This window comes from Prenolepis imparis, unplaced genomic scaffold, assembly GCF_030444845.1.
Source record: "Prenolepis imparis isolate NDT839.2.m4 unplaced genomic scaffold, iyPreImpa1.0 SCAF_1, whole genome shotgun sequence".
Taxonomy (NCBI): domain Eukaryota; kingdom Metazoa; phylum Arthropoda; class Insecta; order Hymenoptera; family Formicidae; genus Prenolepis; species Prenolepis imparis.
Genome location: NW_028141159.1, coordinates 11071724 through 11098074, shown reverse-complemented (window position 1 = coordinate 11098074; position 26351 = coordinate 11071724). Strand labels below are relative to the sequence as shown.

The window sequence follows — 26351 nt, the reverse complement described above, 5'->3', positions numbered from 1 at the left end:
AAATCTAACATATATACATATGTTGCGAAAGATAATGTAACTCAAATTGATAAAATAATAATTAAATTTTATGTACGATATATATTTGTCGCGAAATATATATGATTGGCGATGCTAATCATTCGCAATCATTTTCTCTGTGAATAATTAAAAATTACCAGCATACGTAATTAATTAAATTTCGTAATGGAGTCCAGGATATCGAGGTTATTACTGCGGCGGCTATTTATCCCAAAAATATTTTTCATGATATCTATTAAAAGATATCCGTCTATATATTTCTTGTTACTTTTCATGTCTTGCATCGATCGGAAGTAATATTATGGAGACGCAAGTTTGCTCGACCTTCCACTCGGCCATGCATCTTTAGCAGCAACGGCTGCTGCATTTCGTGAGGCGCTCCTGGGACGTATAAATCAAAGTCCTCCATGGAGACTTGCCTCGGTTACGCGCCCAATCCTCTCTTCTTCTCCTTTCCCCCTTTCTATCTCTAACCTGAGGTGTTTCAAGCCAGACCCAGACGGGAAGATTTCTAATTCAAACTAATCCTTTTTCGTCACTCTAATTACATTATCAATTCACGGATGGATAAACGCAACGCGGCGCGTTCGCGTGCACAAGCTTACAAGCTGCAGGAGTGCATACAGCGATGCATTTACATGCGCCGGCCTGTTGCACGTCCCCCTCTCGCCTGTGGCCCCTATCAGCCCCCTGACTGATTTACGACGGTCGAATAAATTATAAGAAGCGGATATAGAAGAGAGCATTAGCCCCCGCGCATGGGCGTCAGGTGTTATCCAGTTTGTGCAGTCGGTACTGCGGCAAGAGGAGGCTAAAATACGAGGAGGAACAGGGGAAAAGTTTTCGGTTATCGTCGCCCTGACGCAATTGCATCCCCCCGTCAAATTGAATCGTAACTCGACGGGAGGCGATGCGTCTCGCGTGTCGCGCGTCAATTAACTCCGCCCACGATTACAAGCTCCAGGCCGCCGGCAATTTCGACGGAATCGATATTACTCGACTGGCGGAATGTCGGAACGGGTACTTTCTCGGACGCGATGCGACGCGACACGACACGACACGACATCGCGTTATCCGACATCGGCAGGTTTGATATCCCCGCGGAATTTTCGACGTAGCGCGGTTTTCCTACAACTGCAAGAGTGGCGACAATTTATTCAAACAATATACACGTTTCTCTGCGCTCTCGTTACCTTCATTCATTTAATATTTTTAGAGAAAATTGAAAATATTTATTTTACGTAAATGGATTTTTAATGGATTTTTTTAGGATTAATTTTTTGAAATATATAAACATAGAAAGGCAAAGAATCTTATTCTTAAAATATTCGTATGTCGACTCTAATATAAATTTAACTGAATTTTAATTAATTATTTTGTTTATTAATTTTCGCAGAGAGGAAGAATTTTGCTTGAAATTATATGTGAAGAATATAAGATTAAATTCTTTATTCACAAAATTTAAAGCGTAATAGATTGAGAATTTTTCTCGCTGTTTTATAAAATGGTCATTCAAAATCTTTGCGAAATATGAAATATTGTCAATTTTAGTTTCGTCAAAAAATCTGTAACACGAGAGCATATGAAATATTTGACAAGCCTTGTACAAAAATAAAGTCTCATTAAACCGACAATCAATTTAGATTCTCGCATTGCGATCGAGGCTCGGTATTCGCGATCAACCTTTCGGATCAGCTAAAACTGTTCCTCGATTCATTCTCGGTGGATACGACGGGAAGGAAAAGGAGTGACGAGTATAGTAGCGGAGGAGAACGGAATGTAAACGTGAACAACAATACCCTCGCAGTGTTTCAACCGGCTGGTATATACACACGCCACGAGCGCAATAAGACAGTAAAGGTTTCGAGGTCTGAGACCGCATCGGACTGACGACATCCCGCTGTTAGGTCGGCTCTTTCAAGTCGACCGCCGCGGCAGCGGGAGGTACGAGTCGCGGCGGACCTCCGATATATTATTATCCGAAGTCATTAATGGTAAACTGCAATTCTCTCCTCTTTTTTACCTCCGCGAGCCGGTAGAATGCCCGGCACGACGACCGCGCGTCGCGGCGCCTGGAATTCATCAGAAAAATGTCATGATCGATCGTAACACGTGTGAGATATCAGAAAGAATACGTGTTACTTCGAAATTAGAAAGTCTTGAAAAAAAATATCGTTTAACCGAGTTTACGCGCTACAGAAAAATATTTTTTTTTTCTATCAATATTATAGAATAATATATTTTTGTTATATATGTATTGTGATTTATATTTCTTTTCTGGTTCCTCTTATTTTATTTTTATTATTAACTGCATCTCGAAGTCTGCAAGTCTAAAGTGTGAACAATACATTAACAAGTTGTTGAAGACAATAATTCATATTTCATATTCTCACTCGCCTATATGCAATGGTTGAGAAGAAATATATTTTAGCTTCATCATTTCCGTGAGCCAGACTGCTGTTTAAAAAAGACGTTCATGGGACGGAGCTAGTAGAGTACGATGGAATAATGATATTGAAAATATAATGCATTTTTGATTAGGAAGGGGAGCATTAATAATGTAAGGCGGTTCTAAAGCGGAGAAGCGCGCGCGGTGATATATAAGAAAAATTCATTTCTGCCGAAGCCAGCCGTTGTTCTCCTCGGGAAGTCGAGTAAGTAATTTCAATGGAAATTTCACGGTGTTATACTTAGCTCCTAAGAGGATAGATGACTGGAAACCGCACAAGGAAGGATTCTCTGAGATCTCAGGACTGGAAACGCGTTGAAGGAAGCTTTGAGGATACATCATAGAATTATCTAATTCTCCATTTGCAGAATTAACGTTTTTCTTAAAAGCAAACGTGCTAATATAATTTGAATGGATTGAGAGCAATATTTTTTGATTTAACAATTATAGCTTCCAAATAATTTAAGCATTAGTTAATGAAATGAAAATATAATCCAATAGTATCCAATGATGATATAATCAGATTGTTCCTGAGATTAAGGAAAAATGAAATATTTTTTTATATTATGTTTCTAATCATGTATAGTAATATAATAAACATTTTTAATATCACACTATTGAAAAATGTTTAATTTATATAATTATTTAGAAACGCGAACACGAGTTTTAATCAAATAAAACATGTCCCAAAATTAATATATTGGCGCAATAATAATAATTAATTAAAATGTACAACAAGATACTCGTGACGTAAAACGATGTACTTAAACGATACATTGGTTAAACAACATATAAAGTTGTATCGTACGTGTCTCCTAACCGCGACCACATGATGCGCGCGCGTCGGTTGCACTCGCATTGGTAACGAATGCATCGCCGGAATGTGACTAAAAGGGCGCATAATAATTTCATTGTCCGACGCTCGAGTTTGCAACAACTTTTTCTGGTTAAATGCCGAGAGTGGGCTTTACATTCGCTCGATTTCACGCTGCGGCAACGCGTTTTACAACCCGCGAACAATCCGCGTGCAGTAAGTCTGGCCGCGGATAGCAACCGCATGACGCATAACGCGTCAGCCGCAGATGCAGCGGCGGGCGAGCGCAGCGAAAAAGGCATTTCGACAGCGATGCGGGGCCGTGCAATAATTTTCTCGTTCAACGGCCGAACGAGCACCGAATGTATTTGTTCTGGTCGGGGTGTAATTTTCATAGCAAACTCGACGTCGGAGCGAATTACGCCAAGTTACGCATATAGTTCGTCAAAGTTACGTTCTCCGCTGTTATAGATTTAAAAAAATATTAATTAACCCTTCAATTTATAAAATACATATACATAATATATATCCTGAAAAAGTAGCTTCTCATATATATGTTATTGTAACATAATAAACGATATGTAATTTCTTAAATGTAAAAAATTCTTTCGTTAACGTCGGCGTCTCCCAAAAGCGAAAGGATAACGCTTGATCAATTAATACGTCAGTAATCCGGAGGAAATTGCGAACTCCTCGATCACGCTCGAAGGACTTCAACGAGTAGCTGACTCGAGAGCATAGCGTCGGCGGCGATCGAGAGCTCCAGAGGGCGAAGCGATAAAGCCTGAAAGGACTCTCGGGAGAGTTCTAGCGCGGCCGCGAGTCCGAAGATTTATACGCAACGGGCAGCGCTATAGAAAGAGACAGAGGGAATCCTCTCGCTTTCCGGTGCTTCGAACTTGACGAAGTGCATGCGCCGCGGTCAAGTCGCAACGACTCGAAACACAGACATCTACATACATATACAGTGCGGTTCTCTCGAAACTCACCGCTCCCAAGGGAGGCGACGTCTTCCCGGTATTCGAGCGGTGACCGCACACACTGGGGGCCGAACGCGTTTAAAGGGACCAAATTCTACAGTGAATCCCGAAGAGATCTTCCGCCCTGGGATACCTCCGAGCTGACCAACTTTGAACGACTTTGTCGCTACGAATATATCTCAAAAAGTGACGTAACGACGTCTCCGTAATATATTTCTATTTCGCTACTATTCGACATTTCGTAACATTGTCATATAGGCTCGTCACCTCGAATCAAGTGTTTGTCCTTTAAAAAGGATGCAATATATTTTTCAAGAATTCGAAAAAAAGCATTTCTCCGAGATGGAAGTAACATATCTAGCAAGTAGTTTGATATTTCTTCATGTACTAACGTACTTCAAACAAGCTCTGAATTTTTCATGAGGGTGTTTTTTATAGAAATTATATTTATATATGCGCGTGATCTGCTTTTTTCATAAAAATTTAAAATTTGATTCAAATACGAGAAATACACAGAAGATTAATAATTATCACTATATATATAAATTAAATTTCGAGGATGTGTAATCATATATATAAAAGAATTGTATTTAAAAAAAAAATTAATTAAATTACATTTAATTGGAATTTTGAGCTTAAAAAAATATTGAAAATCATGAAATTATTAAAGACTACGAATCTTATCACGTAAAAAGGAACTTCAAGATAATTCAATATATATGCTTGAATGCAACAGTTAGAATTATTTTACAAACGAGTGCATTCAGCAGACGCGTACACTGACGAAGCGCTTATGCGAATCGATGCGTTTATAGCAGTAGCGTTTTGATCGAAACACACATCGCACTCGGTGCACATTTCTGCCTCATCCCCGGTTAATCGAGCATGTCGATGACGCCGTATATCGATTATCTGCCGCTTACCGGGGTGTTATCGAAACGCGCTTAATTAACGGAGAACAAACTGCAGCGAGAATAACGGCGCGAGTCGAGCGTTAATCGCGATGCGAGGAGCAAAAAGAGGCAGCTGAGAGAAATTGCTTTCGTGTTATAAATTCTCTTCTTGCCTTCTCTCTTTTCTTAGCTCCCTACCATTTTTATCAAAAAGATACGTTAGCCTTATAACGATGCTTTATCCTACTGTTGAGATGCATTTTATTTCGTGCAATAAAACTTTACATTAAATACATGTTTCTGGTCTTCAGCTTTCTTGTAGTTATACATATATTCTTATTTCTCTGTAAATATTTACGTAAATAGATTACGGTAAGATAACATTTATTTAAATTTTTATCTCTCAAACATTTCCATTAAACATTTTTAATGTATCCTTCGCTTCCATTCCATAATTCAAATGCAAGACACGAATTCAGTTACGAACAAGTTGATTAAAATAATACTTAACATTTTCTTTTGAACCAAGTCGAATCGAAAGGAAAGTTGGATCGAAGTTTTCTCGTTGTCTCTTTACCTTACCGAACGGATTTCATAAGATCAACGAAAATTTAGGGGCGATCTTGTGCTCGACGACGCGGAGCGGCACGTAGTCGCCGCAAAACACGGCGTCATTCGCCAAGTTAGTACCGACCGACGTAGTGAGGGAATGGGACGTTAAATCGAGGTGCTCCTCTCGTGTGCCCTCCACGTAATCCCGCCGCATCCTTGACCCCCGCGCCAACGTTTCCATGCACGCAGTAATTTACCGCGAAACACGCGCGTCGTTACTCAGCCATCGCTTTGTTCTCGGATTTTCTGCAAGTCGACGCTTGCCCGAGATCATTTTTTTGCCTCAAGATCCTTTACGTAATGATCGATAATGACGGTTGGACATGCGCCAACTAATGACTTCGGGAATGGAATGCCTATATTACCTATGTTGCCTATACTGTTATTAAATATATTTGTCCTTATTTTACATTAAATTTATCATATCGTCGAGATAATTTTGGATACATTGCATATTTTTATTTTTATTTTTATTTAAATCGTTATTAAGTAATATTATAAAAATTTTAAATAAAATGTATCAAATACATGTCGTACAAGATTGAAAAAGTAAAATTTAAATTAGCTTATCGATATACATTCGATATCATCCATAATGATAAAATAAGCCGGAGATTAATACATTGACAGAGAAAGAAAGAGAGATAAGATCGTAAAACTGCGTCCAGGTTTATTTAGGGGAAGATATGATGGCTGCTATAATATGATACCATCCAAGGAAAGAAAGAACGAAGGAAGAAGACAGCGAGAGGGAGGCAACGACAAGGGAACAGGCCTGCGCGAGCAGAAGGCAGGGAGAGTGGTGTAATAACTCTGTCCGTGAAAGCCTCGTCGTGAGTTCATTAGTTCCGTACCGACGCGCCATAATGCCAGTTTAGTCCGCGGTTAGGACTTTCCACGGAAATACTGCGGCGCCAGTAAATTCAGCGAGTTTATTCGCGGATTTCGCGTCCAAACGTTCACATCTCACGTTAAAATATTATATTATGCATCCCGTCAAATGTTTTCATAAACTGAACTCACATCAGCCACTTTAAAAGTAACCAGCTGGATTTTTTATTCCATGAATGTGAAGTTTATTTTACTGCAATGATATTGGGATGGATTAATTCTGATGATGAGATTAATTTTAATAAAGAGATTGTTACGAAAAATTAATTATAAAGTTTTAAATTTCAAATCTCTTAAAAAGTTTTGAAAAGTAGATATATAATATCTCAAGAGTTATAGGTGATACGTGTTTCTTAAAATGTATATAACAATTTTTTTCGATTAAATTAAATAAAAATACTTAAAATTTGAATCTACAAATGTATAAGATAAGATTGATTACAAGTACCTACTAAAAATGAAAATTTTCCCAATTTAATCATTTTTATATTTTAAATAGAAATAGAATTCTTCTCACATAGCGACAGCGGAAGGAAAAAAATATGTATTTTGTTTTACACTTCTTTCATCAGAAATAATCCGAATGCAAATATTTTTTTGAGATAGGAGAGTCTCTACACAAACTAACATATAAACCGCAAAAACGCACTCGTGCGAATAGATTAAACATCGCAACACAACGTAATCCAATCAGCAACAACGTACCTATCCTCTAGGCTTCTCGCGCATGCGGAGGTTTTCCGGAAACGGAAGCCTATGTAGATCCGGCCGCAACGGACGTCATGTGTACGACAGGCTCGACCGCGCGCGTATAATCTCTACATTCGGTCCGCCGCGAGTTGCAGCTGCAATTGCGACGTGCAATTGCATGCGCGTTACCGCGAACTTCAGCCGAAAGACTAAAGCAACTAAAAATTAAAAAAAAAAAACGCGTTTTTTGTTACAGAGAGGTACGACACTGCATACGCCTGCGAGGGCAAAACGCTGGAGATCGAGTGCGGCGAGGGGAAGCTGATTCACCTGATACGGGCGAACTACGGCAGGTTCTCCATCACGATATGCAACGAGCATGGGAACACGGAATGGAGCGTCAACTGCATGTCGCCCAAATCGTTCCGCGTGCTGAACAACGAGTAAGTACCGCACGCGCCACGTTTGTATTTCCGTATATTTGCTGTGACTGACTTCATTCGATTTGCCTTGAACATATCCCTTTGATCTATTCCCCTAGGAATTGCCGCGGGCAGAGCTGACCGGGATAATTTAGCGAAAGATAAATACGTACCCGTTTAATTGCAAAAGAGAAATTATTGAAAGAATGCGCAACATACAAACCTCAAAAAGAGGATTTTATATTTAGAAAAGTTATAAATAACTCAATTCTTCGTACGTCAAATCACTTTTTTAATTGAAAAATCGAATAACTGATATTAGAATAAATTATATATTTAAATTATGCCTATGTTTGTATATTAATATATTTTTTATTTTGACCATCGAAAAATCACTTAAACATTGAAGGAAGAATTTTTTTTACATATATTGTTAATGATCGATATATAAGATCTATAATAGAAAATAATTATTGAAAGTAATTATTGGAAGACTAATTAATTTCTGTATGGACAAATACAATTTTTAACAAGATGAATGTTCGATGAAGCGGAGAATGAATTCTTTAAATTCTTACAATTGCGGAAATTACTAGTGGAGATAATTATTAGAAATTCTTCCTGAAGCTACAAGTATATCGCCAATTGACCCCAATCATTTTTTAATGAAGTGTAGAATTGTGAAAAAGAATATCTGAAGACAAGCTCGGCAAATATTTTTAAGCTTTTTGCTAAAGGAGTAATATTCTCTGTAAGGAATAAAATATTTTATATCTCTTTATATATAATTAAGATAATATTATATATTTTGCCATTGCAATTAAATGCGCATATCTTTTCTAATATAAAATGTAATAAATATATTAGTCGAACGCGTAAACGAATAAACTTGTAAAATAAAATAATATTCAGCTCTGCTCGCGAAACGCTAGCCGATCCCTCGCAAGTATGTTTAAAAAAGATAGAGAATAATCACACAACAATGCACTACACATTATTAAAATAAAAGTGATCATCGCGAATAATGTGATCGATATAATAGATCAGATCTTGTCATTTCGGCAATTATCGCACGATCAGCTGTTTTCTGATAAATAAATTTATTGAGATTTTTCACGGAGTTTCAGTGTAACAGCTCGTGCCATTAACATGAAACGCTTTTTATTTTATTAACGAAAACGCACGTATATGATATGATTTCGTGATATATAATCTTAAAGGGAATCTCGCCGTACGATCTATGAGATCTGTTGGTGATCGCTGTATCAGCATCTCTATTTAGCATCTCCGCTTCGAATTTTGAAAACGCATCGATTGATTAATCGTGAAATTATTTATCGGAATAGAAATCAGAATAATTGAGTAATCTTTTTTAAAAAAAATATGCGATAAATTTTAAGTATAATATGTTTATAATTATATCACGGACAAGATCGATCTTTACATATCGTTCGCAAATATTGTCGATCAATTCATTTTTTGTTTTCAAAATATTATTCAAAGTGTATTCTCGTGAGGGATCTCTAATGAGCGTCATTCCTTTCCATCCTTGTCTTGCTATCTTTTCTTCAAATCAACAAAATGGAGCATAAATTAAGAAAAATGAATAAGAGAATAAAATAATCGAGCGAGAGACACGAGGTTGGTGGCGGACCGCTTCATATGGTCGAGTGAACTGGCCAATTGCTGGACCATTGAAGAGCGCGTTTCACGACGGATCGGTTAGGAAGAGTCGCAGTATTAGCGATAGCTTCGCTATCACGGTCCTCGCGAAAATCCGCCTCGTGTTTCTCGCTCTGTTGTGAAAAACATTGCACGTCCATTAATTCTGGAGATCGATTACATAATTTTCATCTCAAGAGTATAAAAAATGCAAATAAATTTGCTGATATCGTAATTAAAATCATAGAAAGTGAAATTAATTCACCAATTACAGTGATCGAACTCCAAGCATTTTATTCTGAGAGGCGTAACTAGATCGATGAAAAGAAAAATAAAGTTTGGGAGAAAAATAAATAAAATTTTACAATGCATGTGTGTGTGTGTGTGTGTGTGTGTGTGTGCATGTGTGTACATAATGTGCATTAATATATATACATACACACAATATATATACACATACATATGTAATATATTTGTTAAATTAAATTATTTCTCTATTTATATTAATCATGGTTTTAGGATAAGATAATATGTTAAATAAATTAGAAAGGAATATATATATATATATATATGTATATATTCCTTATACATATATGTATATTTATCTCTAGTTACGCCAATATTTATTCTCGGACTTTTCCATTTCTCAGTCTTGTGAATCCGATCATTTAATCGCAAAAATTGCAACTGTTCTACGGAAAAATATATTGAAATTGACATGTTTATAAAACACGCTATGTTTTTTGTCTATCCACGACAATAATTAGAAGTTTCTCACGTTACTTTGTAATATATTGTAATACAGGATGCAAAAACGTATTGAATTTTATGTAAATTCAATCTATATTATTATAGCCTATCCTTCCGTGGAACAGTCGACCTATCTAGACTAAAGAGTCTCAATAGATCTTTATATGCATTAAAAAATACTCTTCAGATTTTTGCCTTTTTCATTTATCACTGTCACTTATCAGTCTGCATCCACGAATACACAAAATTATTATTTGATATTCGTCTCATACATTATATGTAAACTTTTCATTAAACAAATAGAGATAATTCTGCTATGTTTAGCATAAATTATAGCATATGCAATAAGAATAGTGTGAAAAGATATATGGGGACTAATGTATATATAATATTTATTATTTAAAAGATGAGATGTCGGCGAATAGCATCGATTGATTGATTCGTGAGAGAGAATGAGAGAGAAAAAGAGATAGACAAAGAGCTATTTCAAATAGATTTTATATTTAAACTTTTATTTTAACTTTCTCGTTTGTTTCTAATAATTATAAACAAACAAAATGTAATAAATTTGATTAGGTTCGAAGAGTTGATTAAATTCCAAGAGTATTTTTGATCAATTTCATAAATTAATATCAAGGCAATTAATTTATATAGTTTCGGAAAACGATTATTCACTATATCTATTGTAATAATATCATTTGGAATAACAAATCTCAATGAATTATATTAATTACAATAATGCAATTACATTTTTGATATATATTATATGTCTATACACATATGTATATTATATGTGTAATTTTGGATATATATTATATATAAATTTATTGTATAAATTTATGTATAATATATAATAATCTATAAAACAAAATAATCTATAAAACAAAATTAATATCTGCATATAAGAGTTTTTGAAAATATTTTATATATTTGGCTTTCTTTTTTGGATTGCACTTTGCAGATAAAAATTAAACAACAATTTCACACAATTTATGCTACAATATTTGATTTATTTAAAAAAAAAATTAACGAAATATTATTTCGATTGATTTATCGCTCATCGAATGGGGATGAGGATCTTTTCAATAGAATCTTTTAATTTTTCTTCTTTCTTTTTCTCTCATCTCGGCACAGTAATTTTTTTCAAATTGATATACATATACAGGAGGATGGACGATACGATCGGTCATATTTTTCCCATTAATGACGAGATAACAGGTTAATGGAAAAATTCATAATATCCACGTTCGGTTTGCAAGCGCTATTGATATCTCTCGATGCTCATCTGCATCGAAAAGAGAGAAAACCTGATTTCCGGACAATTTTAATTTTCTCGCGGAATGATTCTTTCCCTCCCCATGCGTATCGATATTGGGATAAATTATTATCGCTACGATCGCGTTTAGTGCGCGATCCATTCGTCATTAAAATCGTCGTTGCATGCTCAATCGATGCTTTTGCCTACGTCAACGTTTTTTCGCGGAATTATTTGAGAATCAGCATTTATTGTATCGGCGATTGTATTCGGAATTATCGACATCGGTTTACTGCCTTTCGCAATTTTTCTTATATTTAACATTTTAATATAGGTACTTATATTTTATTATATAATAATTGTAGAATACGTACGTTCTGCCACGTTGAAAAATTTATTTGTAATAATAGCTTGACATATAATATTATTATAATGTGATAATATTTATTATAATATAGAAATTAATTAGCAAAAAAATTTTTTAGATTGATTACTTAATAATTTATAATAATTGTTCAATTGTTACGTGACAGTGCTATTTGAGAAATATATAGTGTTATTTTGAGAAGTGTATAAAATAAAAATAAAGTAAAAAAAAGAATCTCTCCGTAAATATTATTTAAATTACGTGCATGATAAAAGATTTATATTTCATGAGATGTAACAAATTTCATAATTAATTTGCTCTTGATTGCAATATCGTATTCTGCAATTATCCAAATAAATCTTTACTTTGATGCAATAATAATCAGAATTAAATTATTATGGGATTGCGACAAACTAATTCGATAATCCGATTGAGCCGAATTAAATTGAACTTATCGCCGAATACAACATTTTCGTTTACGCTGCTTCGTTTGTTTCGTTTCTTTTCATTATTTGGTTATTAACAATTTACGGCGCTTTCTTTAACGGAGGAAACAGAGTGATTTTCTTCCTTCTGCAAGCATGTTTGTTTATTTGTACATTTGGTGAAGCATAATGCTTGGGTTTTACCTGGTGACTCCTGGAAATCCTTTTAACACCCTCACCTCACGGTCGATAATCGTATTAACACATTGTAAGCCGTTTCTAGTAATTGCCAGAGCTGGCAGTTGTCATAAAAATAGCGCAACGTCTATGAATATAAGACATATCCGACAATTAGAATGTTAAATATAATAAAACGGCTTATAATGCGTTAAAATTATAATATCTGTTATGTGTATGTATATTTGTTAGTTATTTGATTAGAAAAGAAATTGTTGTGGTATTGGTTAAGGTATAAACTAAATGGAGCAAGCATATCAAACGCAAAAGCTGTGTTGTAGATTAATATATAACTATATAGTTATATAACTAATTGCTTAATTTAAATGATTATATTATTATACTAATTGTGTTACATTTGATATTTTTTCTTTTCTTAATTTGTACGTAACATTTCTCTTGCTCGCTGGAGCGTGCATCGGCAATTGAATTAACATTATTGATACAGAAACCCTTGAATATCTCAAAACAAACTTATATGGATATATTAATAGGTGTACTCAATACATTAGTATAAATTAAATATGTATTTTAATCTTTCTCTTGTTTCTCACTTCTGAGAAAGTACCATGCCTAATATATTTCTATATACATTTACAGTTTTATATTATATAAATATTTGATTAATTTTTTCAATTAACATCTTTCTGATGTTTTTATATATTTTGAAATGTTTTTCACGTAATTCCTAATTGTATAAAATATTAATACTCATGATTTAGTATAATCTTAGAATTCTTACAAAAATCTAAAAACAATCGATTACTCCTTGCGAGAATATTCCATATAGCAATTTCTGATCTTCTGCAGCCAACTAATCTTTCTTTCTTTTTTTAACTTTTCATTTGAATAATCTAGCTATCAAACTACAAACGAATAATCGTTCGCTTGAAAATAACAGATGCATAACCATGCCGAAGAAAGACGTACAAATCGCGCTGCATCAAATTTCTGCGCGTCGTACTTGCAAATAATCGAGCGCGTGGCAAGAGAGAGAACGGGTCGAAATCATTTGGAAATTCCGTTTAATCGTGCCGTTAGCGAAACCAATTGCGGATTAACCGTCTGCTGGTTGCAACCGGGCCAAAGCGGGGAAGGAAGAGGGTGCAGAATGTCGGCGTAAAAGCTGCGATAGGCGGGTACGAGGAGAGAATTCACGTCCGAGATTGCGATTTAAGTGAAATTGGTGGATAACAGAGGGGGGAATGGTTAGTGAGGGGAGATTTTGGCGGAACGATTAATGAAATTGGATGCTGAGCCGTCGCCGCGAACGTATCTGTATTATGCTACACCCCCGCATTTGTCAAGTAAAATCATCAAGTAAAATTGTGACAGAAACTAAACGCGTCATTATCTCTTGAACATGCTACTTCTGACGTTTGAATTAGGCGAAATATTCACAAAGCAGCCAGTCGGATCAAAATTGCGTATGTTATAAATAAAAACTTATTATATTAAATATTATATGCATTTCCGTGTAATTTTTAAAATGTTAATTTTTAATCGCATTTTAAAAGATAGGGAATGTTTTTAACTATTTTTGTGCACTTGACCGCAATAATTAATGTTATACCAATATAAAAACGAAATTCTGTTTTCTAGACATTTTTTATCGTGCTCTGATAACTATTTCATAATCATTTCCTTTATTTATCGTGCCCCTATAAATTCTCGCGAACATGTCATTATTATTATTTGTTTTACTACGTTATACTACGTTGAAAGAAATCGCCATTTAAATATTATGATTGATAAATGAAGAGCTGAAAAAAATAAGCGAAATGGAGAAAATTTTTTTCTATATATATCTCGACAAAGCATCTGAGTTTATTTGTAGTTAAATCTCTCGTTGAGATTCGATTGACTACTGAAATTACTTTTTTCTTTTCTCTGCTTTTTATCATGCCGCGAAATAATATGTTATATATTATATGTAAAAATTGCAATTATATTTAGCGCACTTGATTATTTATTTTTATTATGTTTTCTTTTCTTCGCGTATAATTTAATGGAAATATTTATATTCTTCTAATATAAAAAATTTGATATTACAAATAGATTTTTTTGTCTCATAATTATTATAAAATTTTATTTTTCTTTATCGTACATTTATTGTACATTATTTATGCATAATTCAATAATATAATCAAAATTATAATAGACAAATTTGCATTGCATTGATGTGTATATTTTTATTCTCTCGTATGTGCACATAATGATATTTTTATAAATATTATTTTCTGATTAGAAATTGTTTAAAACAATTAAGAGCATGATATCTAATAAAACTAAAAATTCTATAAAAAATTGTGAATTATAAATGTTAATGTAAGATTAATTATTCTGATTCTTAATTTTCAATTTTTTAAATTATCATAAATGTTTTACATTTTTGTATTACATTTTTGATCAAATTCTCCAGATCGCACTGAAGAGGAAAAACAATAATTATGCCGTTACGAAGTATCATTGCAAACCGCGTATTTGTGGGCACGAAACTTTTGTCCCGTTCGATAAATAAGTTGTTTTCGCGTGGGGAATGAAGCGACTAACTGCTAATGAAATGATCGCGTCGACAAAAGTTCGTGTTTATCCTTCATCTTTCAACGAGAATTTCTTTGTAATGGAGAGTTGTCCTTCTTCTATTGTCACACACAAGTTCTGGGAAACTTTTCTTTCGCCGACTATAATATTTCATCGGAGTAATAATCGACGCCAGAAACGATGAGATTAACGAATTGGACGAATTAATCCGCGAATAACGTTGTTTTTTTTCTAGTGAAGTTATACCGAGCGCGATATGTTATAAATAACAAATGGCTTGACATAAAAAATAGTATCGAATAATATCGGAATAATATAATTTCTTTACGTTTTTTCACATTGTAATTAGTGCAACGAGTTTGAAAAGAGTAATCATTAGTCATCGGTGCAAACTAACTCTCTAAAATTCGCGCAACGTTGTCAATAATTTGTGGTTCAGATTTGTTTATTAAAATTTTTATCGGCGCGACGGTGCGCATGGAATAATTCACTATAAAATATCGTTGAAAGACTCGCCGGGACAGCAATTATTTTTTGCAAGAGATAACTCTTCTCAAATCGCGACGTTAATTCGCTAATGGCGATGCAGCTTTCAAGGGAAGTTTTATCATCCGCAATGGTTTTGTTGCAAATTGTTACGTTGATTGGCAGACGCGTTGAAATGGAAATCGCTTTTTGTCAGATGATCTTTCAGACTAATTTGTTTGCAATTTTTTATAACAATGCACGATGCGAAAGTATTTGCTATAAATTGTTGAAATAAATAAAATAATAATTTTATATTTATTATTTTCGTATCAGAATTTAATCCGCTGTAATTTTTGTTATCATTTCTGGAATTAATTGGGCGCAATATGGCCCGATGTTTGTATTACGCGAATTTATCTACAATGTTATACTTATTGAGATGGATGAAAATGATTTTTTGCGAAAAATACTTAACGTTTTCATAGACTTTGATAATTTCTTACGTTGTAAACTTAATTACAATCATATTACAAACGCTTTAATGGTGTTATATAAAATTAGTTCTCTTTCAATTTCATTTAATAGAAAATACAATTATACTTTATTGACAGAGCTCATTGTTTCTCTTAACTTTCACGTTTTCACGAACTGTAAAATGTGTTTCCGCTTTAAACTTCAACTAATTATATTTCAAGAATCAATAAATCAATGAACAAGTAAATAATGAACACATATACAAGAATCTCTTATGTTATTATCTATAAGATTTTTGATTAACGCAGTATCGATTTTTTATTAGTGTCACACAATTTAAACATATAAATTCTTGACAATTTGTTATTAATAATTTTATATGAAAATAATACGCAATAATTTTCTTTTATATGCAAACATATATATTTAAAAATTTTGCCTATTAAAACTATATATTAACTGAAATAAAAAATTATAAGAATTTTTCCATTTTTTTAAATTTTGGTCTGAATTTTCTAGAGAAAAATGTCTCAAAGTTCTTATTAAATGTCTATCAGTGATTTTCATTTAGTGCGGAAGCCGTCGCGATTGTATTTAACCTAAGCTAATTGGAATCTCAGAAAATTCTGCCGATAATTACGACGTTAGGGTAAATTGTGGTCGACCTGTCATTTCGTTTAAGAGCATTCACAGTCGAGACAATGAACGAAGTTTTGCTGCAATTTTCTTCTTTTGATATCTCGTAATTTCTACATTTTTATCTCCATTCGATTTTTTATTTCTTCGTTCGTTAATGGTCTCGTCTGGTCTTTCCTATCGATCGACTTTTTTATAGTTCTTCGACTCACCCTTGTTTATAATTAATGAGATGCGAAGGAGATTGAATTTATCACTTCGGTAGAACGATTTGTGTCGATTTTTATAATAATAATCCAAAATTGCAAATGCACTATTTATGAATTTCTATATGTTTCACCAATCTATCACAATCCGTATTTTATTTGTTTACTTTTTTTTTAGAATATTAACATTATTATTAATTCATTAATATTTTATACATAAAAAATAACTGTATTATATATTAATATCTATTAATATTAATATTAATAAAAATTAATATCTCAAATAAATACATATAGATATATAAATATAATAACATAAATATTCAAGCCGAAATTTTGAAATTGATTTAAGATACAATAAGTTCTACATACATGATAACATTAGGAAGAATTAATCCAAGCGAGTGCGGATTTCAATCGTGTTAACGTCAAAGTTTTCCGTGATTCGTTACTCATGTACGTCTTTTTTTCCCGCTTTAATTTTACGAACACTCCTTCGTTAACGACTAAGTCCTTTTCTTATCCTATTCAGTCTTTTCCAACTTACAGTTCCCTCTTTAATGTATCTTTCTGCAAGTTTTCACAATATATCTCGCCTGCTCTCGTTACCGCCTGCTTTAGTGTAGAGGGTAGCGCAATAAATATCGCTATCCCCAGTATCTCTCGTATTTCTAAAGACACCAAAAGTATCTCGGAAAACTTTCACAGTAACAAGCGGCGAGTGAACTGATATTGTTACCCTCATTGTTGCTTTTTACGAAGATGTTCCGGAATTTCTGATTAATTACTAATTCTTAAACAGAGTTATGCTATTTAAACGAAAGATCATAAAAATTCTCGATTAATAATTATTAATATAATATTCTTAAATATGTAAATTTTATTTTCAAAAGATAAGAAAAAGACTTTCTCTTTTTTATATTAATTTAATAAAAAGCAGTTAATTTGGAAAACGAAAAAGTTAATTTTAAAAAAATGAGAAAAATGTAATTCGAACATACATTTTGTGTGGAAGGAAAATTGGCTTTATCGAAACTCGCCGTTTGCCATTGTGACCCAAAAAAAATTCTATCATAATTATCGAAATAAAAAAGATATTTTAGACGACATTTCTCCAGCTCATACACAGTTTTTATACATATACTGCGTGTAAACGGACATGTGCACATAAATATTCGCGCGCGCGTATGTGTATACCCGCGCACGCTCTCAAGTTTTCTCGACAAAAGTCGTTTAATCCTCGGGCGGATTAAGCGAAAGAGACATTTTAACGGTAGAAAGGGGAGAAGGGGGAAGAGAGTATTCGGTTCGATACTTAAAAGTATTCCAATCACGAAAACGTGGAAGAAGTCCAACGAATATTTCACTCGTCGTTATGCTACAAGCGGATTGGTAGTTCACAGGAATTAGAAGAGAAAAGAAATTCAGAAAAAGGGTGGAGGAATGGAAAGAGGGAGAAATGAAGAATAATATTTTCTTTAAATTTTTTTATCGTAGCAAGTTGAACGTTTCGTTGTCATACGTTGATATCTTTGTACAAGATGTTCAGAAATAACATCGATAGAATTTGAACGAAATTAAAAATGATAATGGGCAAATCTCAATATGAAAGAGGAACAATACTTGTATTAAATATACAAGTAAATGTCTTTGAAATTCTCAGATCTGACTACGCAATATGAGAAGTTTGATATTCTTGCTCCATCTTGTTCTATTATATAGTCAATTACTGTAACTTATGCATGCAATCAGTATGTAATAATATTTAAAATATGAATCGTTCTCAAATGATGAAAGTGATATTAGTCACAATTTTGAAATTTCTTCAAAAAATCAATATATTTTAAAATAAAACAAATTTAGATTAATTGAAATAATTGAAGATTACAAGTAATAAGATTTGTGAAAACTTTTTTTTAAATAATTATTTTATATTATTTTTTTCGTTTTCTTAAATTAATCTATAATTTTTTGAATGATATAAAATATTATAAAATTACAAAATAATTGTCTCATTTTTTATTTCGCATGCAGCATTTTGCTGCATTAGGCTGTTTTATTTGATGTAATATAAACTTATGATTTAAATTATTTAAAAACTTTATTAAAAAATTTAACACAAAAGAGGAATAGTAATGTAATTTGGAAGCTCTTATTTTTCAAGGTTTGACTTATATCACTTTTTAATGAACGAATATCTTGAAAAGAAAGAGGAAACGGTGTTTTCCGCTCTCTCCACTCGGTACAGCCACGCGCGCGTAATTCGCGAGCTATTGTACCGTTCCCGTCGGCCAGTTGGCGGACTCGGTACAATATATATATTTTTTTTATCAGACATTGCGATAAAAATGTTAATGTCTAGCTAGACGCTTTGATTTTTTATTTAAATTCACGATCGTGGCTGTACTGCATATGTGTGTCGAAGGAGAAATCTTGTTACGATTTGATATATTTATATATGTATTATGGTTTTTTTAAATTTTGTTAAATTTTTGTCAAGTTATGATAATCGACAGTTGCAATTAATTCTTTGAATGTTTAATGCGCGGAGTAAAATTACAATTTTTTTTTGCTTTATATTTGGGATTTATTTTTGCAATTTTGTACTGAGATTTCTCTGCGCACGTCTACTATTACAGGTACACGTACAAGCTTTGTCTTATTTAAAAAATATACATATATATGTATATATAAGACAGAAAAAACGCGTGTGCTGCCATGGATCCTTCCTTTTTCTCTGCTCGGAATGCCAAGGAGAGATTCTGTGTTGTGTCTTTTCGCCCTTCTTTTTGACTACCCGTTGTGTAAACCCGCGCAGAATCTCGTCTACTAAAGGAATTGTCCTGCGGGAAATTCCTGGTAGGGAAAGAGGCTTTTTCGTCGGCATTTTCGTCTGCTTTTATGTTCGCAATTGCTATCAATTTTTATGGTACGAATACATATCTATACGATATAAATTTTCATAATACAATGGATTATTCATTATATAAATAATGAAAAAGAAAATATTCAATTTTTGCAATTCGACTTATATACGTGTATTTCTTCACTTATTGTTAGTCAAAATAATAAGAAATTAACTTAAAAAAAAATGAACTGTAAAAAAATATTATTTAAACTTTATAGCTTGTATCTATTTAATTTTATGATAATAAAAATTTTTAGATTTTAGGAACACATATAATTCGAATAAAATTTAATTCTTTATTTAAAATTGAAAAGGTTTTTATAGAAAATATATTTAAAATTATATGCTGATATTTTTAATTGATCACGATTGAAGAAAAGGATTGAATCTCATATATAGCGTATCCCTAATGAACTATACTTCAAAATAAAGATCTTTTATTGAATTTGAAATCAATTTTTTTATTGATGCATATTTAAAAATTACTGCCTGAAGCAATTTTTTTTACGATTTTGCACAAATATTGACGCTACGTATAGCGCGCTTTGAAAATTGCGATAAAATCACTATAATCTTCATCCGCTTGACTGTGACATCGATCGTGCCAGGTTTTGCGTACGAAATAGAGCTATCTACGAGCCATCGATGCGCACGAGGATGTTAAACATCGAAAACACTAAAAATCGGTTGGTAGAGACAGGTCGAGCGACGATCGCGTTTCGATTTATTCTGGCGCGAACGAACGAAACGCGCATACTCGTAGTTAAACGCTAAAAACACCGAAAATCGCCAGGCAGGTCGGCGACGAAATCGCGTCCGGGCGCTTCGATTTATCGAAGCGTAAATGAACGAAGCCAGCACCAGTTCGCTCGCTCGTTCGACGAAATGCCGGTATATTCTCGCATACGAGAAATACATCCTCGCGAACAACACAAAACCGATTAATTTCCAATTTCAGCAGGCGCGTATCGCCGATCGTGTTTGTGCTCCGCTCGATCGCCACTCTCGTTCTCTTTCGACCCGCTCTTTTTACGCGCTCCAAACCCGGTGATTATTCTCAAAGTGAAACCTACTTGCAGTTTTCGATCAGGCAAAGCGTAGATGACAGATAGTGATGATAACGTTTCAGTATGAATATTAAGTGGGAGGAAAAAATGAGACACAAAAGATGATAAAATTAAATTAAATTATGTATAAATATGTTATTTCATAATGAATTTTAAATCGATATTTTATCGATAGTCATATTTTTTAGCAGAAGTCGGAGTTCAAGTCTAATTCTTTCTGGTTTCACAAACATTTTAATCGTCCTTTCGCAAAATGATCAGAAGCAAATCCGTGGTCAATGTTTCAAACTGTCAGAAACTGTTATATTGAGTAATTTACATTGTTTGATCGCTACATTTGATTTTTTCACATTATCGCTAGATGCAATAATTTTGTGAAAGATTGGGGATTGTATAGTATCCTTTATATACATAAATATATTTCCGAAATCTCGAGCAAATATTGAAGCTATCAGTTGACTCGTATCGCGATTTTATAACGCTTATAAGCGCCAAAGTGAACGCCTGTCCCGATAATTTTCGCGTTTTTATTCTTTCGACATTTCACACTCGCTCATCTCCGGTTCTTATTTTATTTTTATTTATTTATTTTTTCTTTTTTTTTAGTTTATCCGCTGTACGCTATCATCGAGTTTCAGCGCGACGCGTTCTTTCGAAATCCGCGCTAGTCACGGAGAGGTTTCGCTAACACAAAGACATTCCTACGACGATTAAAGTCACTTGACTCGGTTGCACTCCTTTTCGCCCGCGTGTCTGGCCTGAAACGGAAAACTCTTTGGCTTCCCTTTTCTGCTCGATAGCGTATAGTAGGCGTCGCGCCGGTTCGCGTTACCGCATGAGATCGCGTTCTTTCGTTCGCGTTATATGTGAATTGGGCGATTAATGGCTGGATTTTATTGATTAAGGGATCGGAAATTTAATCTGGAAAATCTCGAAGGAACGCGTTCTTTTATAACCGAGTAGAAATGTAACCGGATATAAAGCAATATATCTATCGTAAATCAATAAACATGTGGACGAAATCTCACCAGTTATTTACATATGTATAAACTTATAATTGTATACGAATTTTATTGTTGGTCCGATCAGTGGTTTTTCAAAACCACAATATCGCGAAATGTTTTTAAATATGAATTCTTCGATTTTTTAAAATTTATACAAATTTTATAACAAGAACGTAAAGATTCTCTTCGACGAACAAAAATTCTTATTAGTAAAAGATTTATAGCTGTTTTTAGATCGCGCGGAATTCGGCCACCTGCGAATTTGTTCTCGCAGAATCGCGACGTGACGAAACTTTTCACTCGCGAGTTATGTCCGTCACGTAGCCGCGATACCGGAAACGTCGTTTTAGGGGTGTTCTAATGGCGCCGTTTTGTGCCGCGTACAGTTTAGACCACGCGCGATGCACACGGTTGCAGTTTACGAGGCTTTCCCGTCGGGGTGTTTCGTGGCTCGCTTACGGGACGACAAGTTTCTTACTAGTGGAGCACAAAGTGCGAAGCGAGTTGCATCTCGCAAGATGCACATAGATATACAATGCAACACATACATACAGTTTGTAAACACGCGCCTCGTTAAATCGCGAGGATTACCGACGACCCGCGGGGCGCTTTTAAGCTCCGCTTACACGACCGAGGGCTTTTACTCGCGGATTATGCGCGTGATTAATCCATTCGTTGCCGTAAACACAAGCATTCATCCAAATAGATTTCAAAGTTTTGGCCACGCTAAGAAGATTTTCAGAATTAATGAATGGAAAAATAATAATATTTTTAATATTTTTAAAATGAGATAACACACTGCATCGACCAATCGACAGAAATGATAAAATTGTTGAGTAAATTTTTTTCCATTCACGTTGCTTTATAGACGGATATTTTTGTCACGTTAATATTGAATGCTTCGCTATATAATAACATAAAAACAGTCTAGCTTGAACAGAATGAATAAAAGTTAAAACGCTCTTTGTCTCTCCTTTTTAAGTTTAATGATATAACATTTTTATTTCTGTGATTTCTTATAAAAAAAAATATAGTACGCGAAAATTATACAATTAGAGTTGCATACTTGTTTAGTATGCAATTTAAAGTTACCTACTTTTATTAGCAGAGTGACTAGAAATGTGAATAATGTGACGATGAATCAGCAAAGGGAATAATAATAACGCATCGTAAAACCTTGTCGAGCCGATATTAACCGCGAACGCCGCGGGGAAAAGGGCTGAATCACCATCGAATCGATCATTATAGCAGGGCTACCGCGACGAGTATGTTTGAAAAAAGAAAGACAAAGGGAACTGGGCGGAGAACCCCGTGGAGGGAGAGAGCCTTAATAATAAACGGCGCAACATCCGCGAAATGGCGATTTTTCGTGCTCGTTTGTAGTTTACCCGTCTGAAATTACGTTTACCCTCGTTATATTCTGCCGTGCAAGCCGGACGATACCCGACGATGGGGATGAAATCGGATAGAGGGGTGTACGATAGTAAGAAAAAAATCGATATACATATATCTAAAACATACCGTACTATATATCATGAATTAATAATTGTGTTACTTTACTTTGACAAAATGTTGCATCTAGATTAATTTTCAGTAGTATAATACAATCGCAAAAGTTAAAAATTGTGCGAATAAAAAGATTTTTACATTATATTTGTGAGCCTTTAATGCAAACGTCGTTATTTGTAATAAAAGATTTTCAAGAAATTTTGTTTAAAAGCATTCTGAAATTTCTCGATATTATTTTAGAAAAAATTGCTTTTTCTATATATTAAAAAAATATATAAAGACATTTGTATATTAATTATTAGTATACATATATAGAACAATCTTAATAAATATGGAAAATTGTTAGTTTCTATTATTATTGTAAACATTTTCCATATTTCAAAAATCATTGTATTTAGTTTTTCAGAAATAAGATTATTTATAAATTAAACATATATTTATTATGGTCTTTTAAAATTAAATTTGAATTATAGTTTATAATAAAATTTGAAAATGAAATTAAGATATTAATAACTGAGACATTGCTCTCAGTATTTTAATAATAATAATAGTTTTCTATATCTTTTCGATTATTATTTCTGTCAGATTGTCGGCGAAATCGTCGACTTATTTCACTTGTGCATATAAAGGTAGATGTTCGATTCAAAGCAAATAATTAATGAACAATGAATATTATTATCACGTCAGCTCGAAAATCGATTATAAGAAACGGATCTTATCACTTAATTCGAGAAATTATATAATTCACTGACGAATTCTACTGAAAAAATAAAAGCGTCAGTGCGTTATAATTGGCTGCACTGTAATTTAGGTTATCGATGAAACGCCACCGATGCGACCACATTTATATCGCGATACCAGAAACTATTATGCGAATCGTATGAATAATTACAGTAATGCAGCATCGCTCGATGCATAATTAATAAATCGCGGTACTACATAGATATATATATTTATATTATTGCAGCTTTTAATCGCGTTATTAATATTGCATTTCGCTGTCAAACTTTTTCTTGTCGTTGACACTAATTCGTCGAGTTAAAAAAACAGACGAAATAAATATTATATTACAGGGTTATTTTTACGTCAATATACTGCAGTTTGGTAACTACTATTGGCGACGGAATATTATTGTCTAATAAATCAAAATTGTTACGTTGTAATTAATTTCGAACAAAAGCCAATTACATCGTAAACACGAAACTTGGCGTCTGTCGATACTTTGCTTGAACTATGGCAATATATCGACAACATCCGATTTTTTTGCAGAACGATAAGAATTTGGTCATTCGGTTTGTTCGCCGCGACCGATTAATTCTTTTATAATTCTTCCGACGAAATAACTCGCGCGTCTGTCGTCGCGATGCATCTGTAAATTTTCTGCTATCCAGGGATTTCGGAATTACACCATGTTATACGACATGACAGTCGCGTGACATTTTATCGAATTTCGAGTTAGCACACTTGGCGTATGTAAAGCCCCACAAAAACTCAATCCCGGGATAACAAGCGGCAGATAATGCTCCGAAGACCGAAATATCATCAGAGCAAAATAGAATTTTCCCGAAATATTCCGAGAATGAAAGCAAAGTTCCACAATAGGAAGGCTTATAAGGATGTCATTAAAATTTAATAATACTATTTAATTTTGTAAAAGTTATAGCAGGAAGAGATTTTTAACAGTTATTTTTCAAATATATATTCTGAGAATGCTAATAAAAATTGTATATTACGTTTCTAAATTTTTCATTTTTTTTTAACATCGCAAATAATATAAAGAAAAATTTCTATTCGCTAATTTATCTGTTTAAAAAATTTTTATTTGGAAACAAGAGGATATTTCTTCACCTATTAATGTTGGATAAATTCAGCGCATAGTATGACACGCAATATTCGATAGTACAATTAGATTAGATTAAATTGGAGTTAGCTCACTCACCGTTAGTCGAATATCGTAGAAGAGCTGATAATCTGCGATCCGATAATCCGCGATGAATTCGTTGTTGCAATTCCCCGGTGCTGATTCATGCTCCTCGATGTATTCACAAATAGAATAAAAATGCGCGTATTCCTTCATCGCCATCCGATGAGACACGATTGATATTGATCACTGAAAAACATAGGGTTGTGATTACGAGGTTAATTAACACGCTAAAACAATCGCCCGTATGTTCACTCTACATTCCCGCCTAATTTGTCGTGAACGTTAGGTCGGTTAATAGCGGAAACATGGCTGTGACGTAGGCGTGACGTAGGCGTGACGTAGGCGTTTCGCGCCTATTCTACATATACGCGGTATATATGGTATATATGGAGGTTACCTGTTTGTTCATAATTCCTCGATGCTCCTTTCGATGCTTCTTGCAACACTTGCCGATGCTTCTTTCGACGCTTTCCGATTTAAATGAGACTCGAGACGTTTGTCGAAGAAGCGAAATACACGAAATGCGCGATATCTCAAGGACGCCACGAGACGCAACGCGACGCAAATTTCTCGCCAATACCGGAAAGATACATCGTTCGCAGAGCAATTGATACACAGAAACGATCATCCGTCGATTAGATTCGACATTCGCGACATTATTTCTATGGAGAATGCGTTCGGTACAGATAAAAGGAACGAAAGAATGCGGAGTGATTGCGTACCTGTTATCCCTAACGGCGCCCGAGACCAACTAATCGGCGTTCGGTGTGAACTTGGCCGCACATAAACAACAGTCACGTGAGTCGCGTCGCGTCGCGTATCGCGTAGTACATCGTCTTACGGAGAGAAGTATTAATAACGATATTGAAATAACAATTATCGAAGGAAGGACATTGTTTCCGACATCGTTGGTTAATGTATCTTTTAAAAAGTATGTGCTGCTTTATATTTACTATGTTCTTTCTTTCTTTTACGTTTTATATTTATATTATATTTATATTCTTTTCAAAATAACCTCTACAGTGCTGTGTATAATTTTGGACACATTTTTGTCAATTAAATAAATCAATCATTAAGTACACAGAGAGAATTTTCTCTTAGAATTTACCCTGAAAATCATGGTAATCGTGAGACAATATGGTA

General features: G+C 33.8%; 2 protein-coding genes across 8 annotated transcripts in view; one reads left to right on the top strand and one right to left on the bottom strand.

The window, feature by feature from the left end:
* LOC145944350 (uncharacterized) overlaps nucleotides 1-430 on the bottom strand; it is a 367235-nt gene extending 366805 nt beyond the window's left edge. The window contains exon 1 of the mRNA XM_083052625.1: nucleotides 346-430. Within this exon, the coding sequence (XP_082908751.1) occupies nucleotides 346-430 (85 nt within the window). The remainder of the gene's footprint in view (nucleotides 1-345) is intronic.
* LOC145934352 (latrophilin Cirl) overlaps nucleotides 1-26351 on the top strand; it is a 425698-nt gene that overhangs the window by 365093 nt on the left and 34254 nt on the right. For all 7 annotated transcript variants that reach the window (XM_083037539.1, XM_083035962.1, XM_083039104.1 and 4 more), the window contains one exon: nucleotides 7607-7793. In XM_083037539.1, the coding sequence (XP_082893665.1) occupies nucleotides 7607-7793 (187 nt within the window). The remainder of the gene's footprint in view (nucleotides 1-7606; nucleotides 7794-26351) is intronic.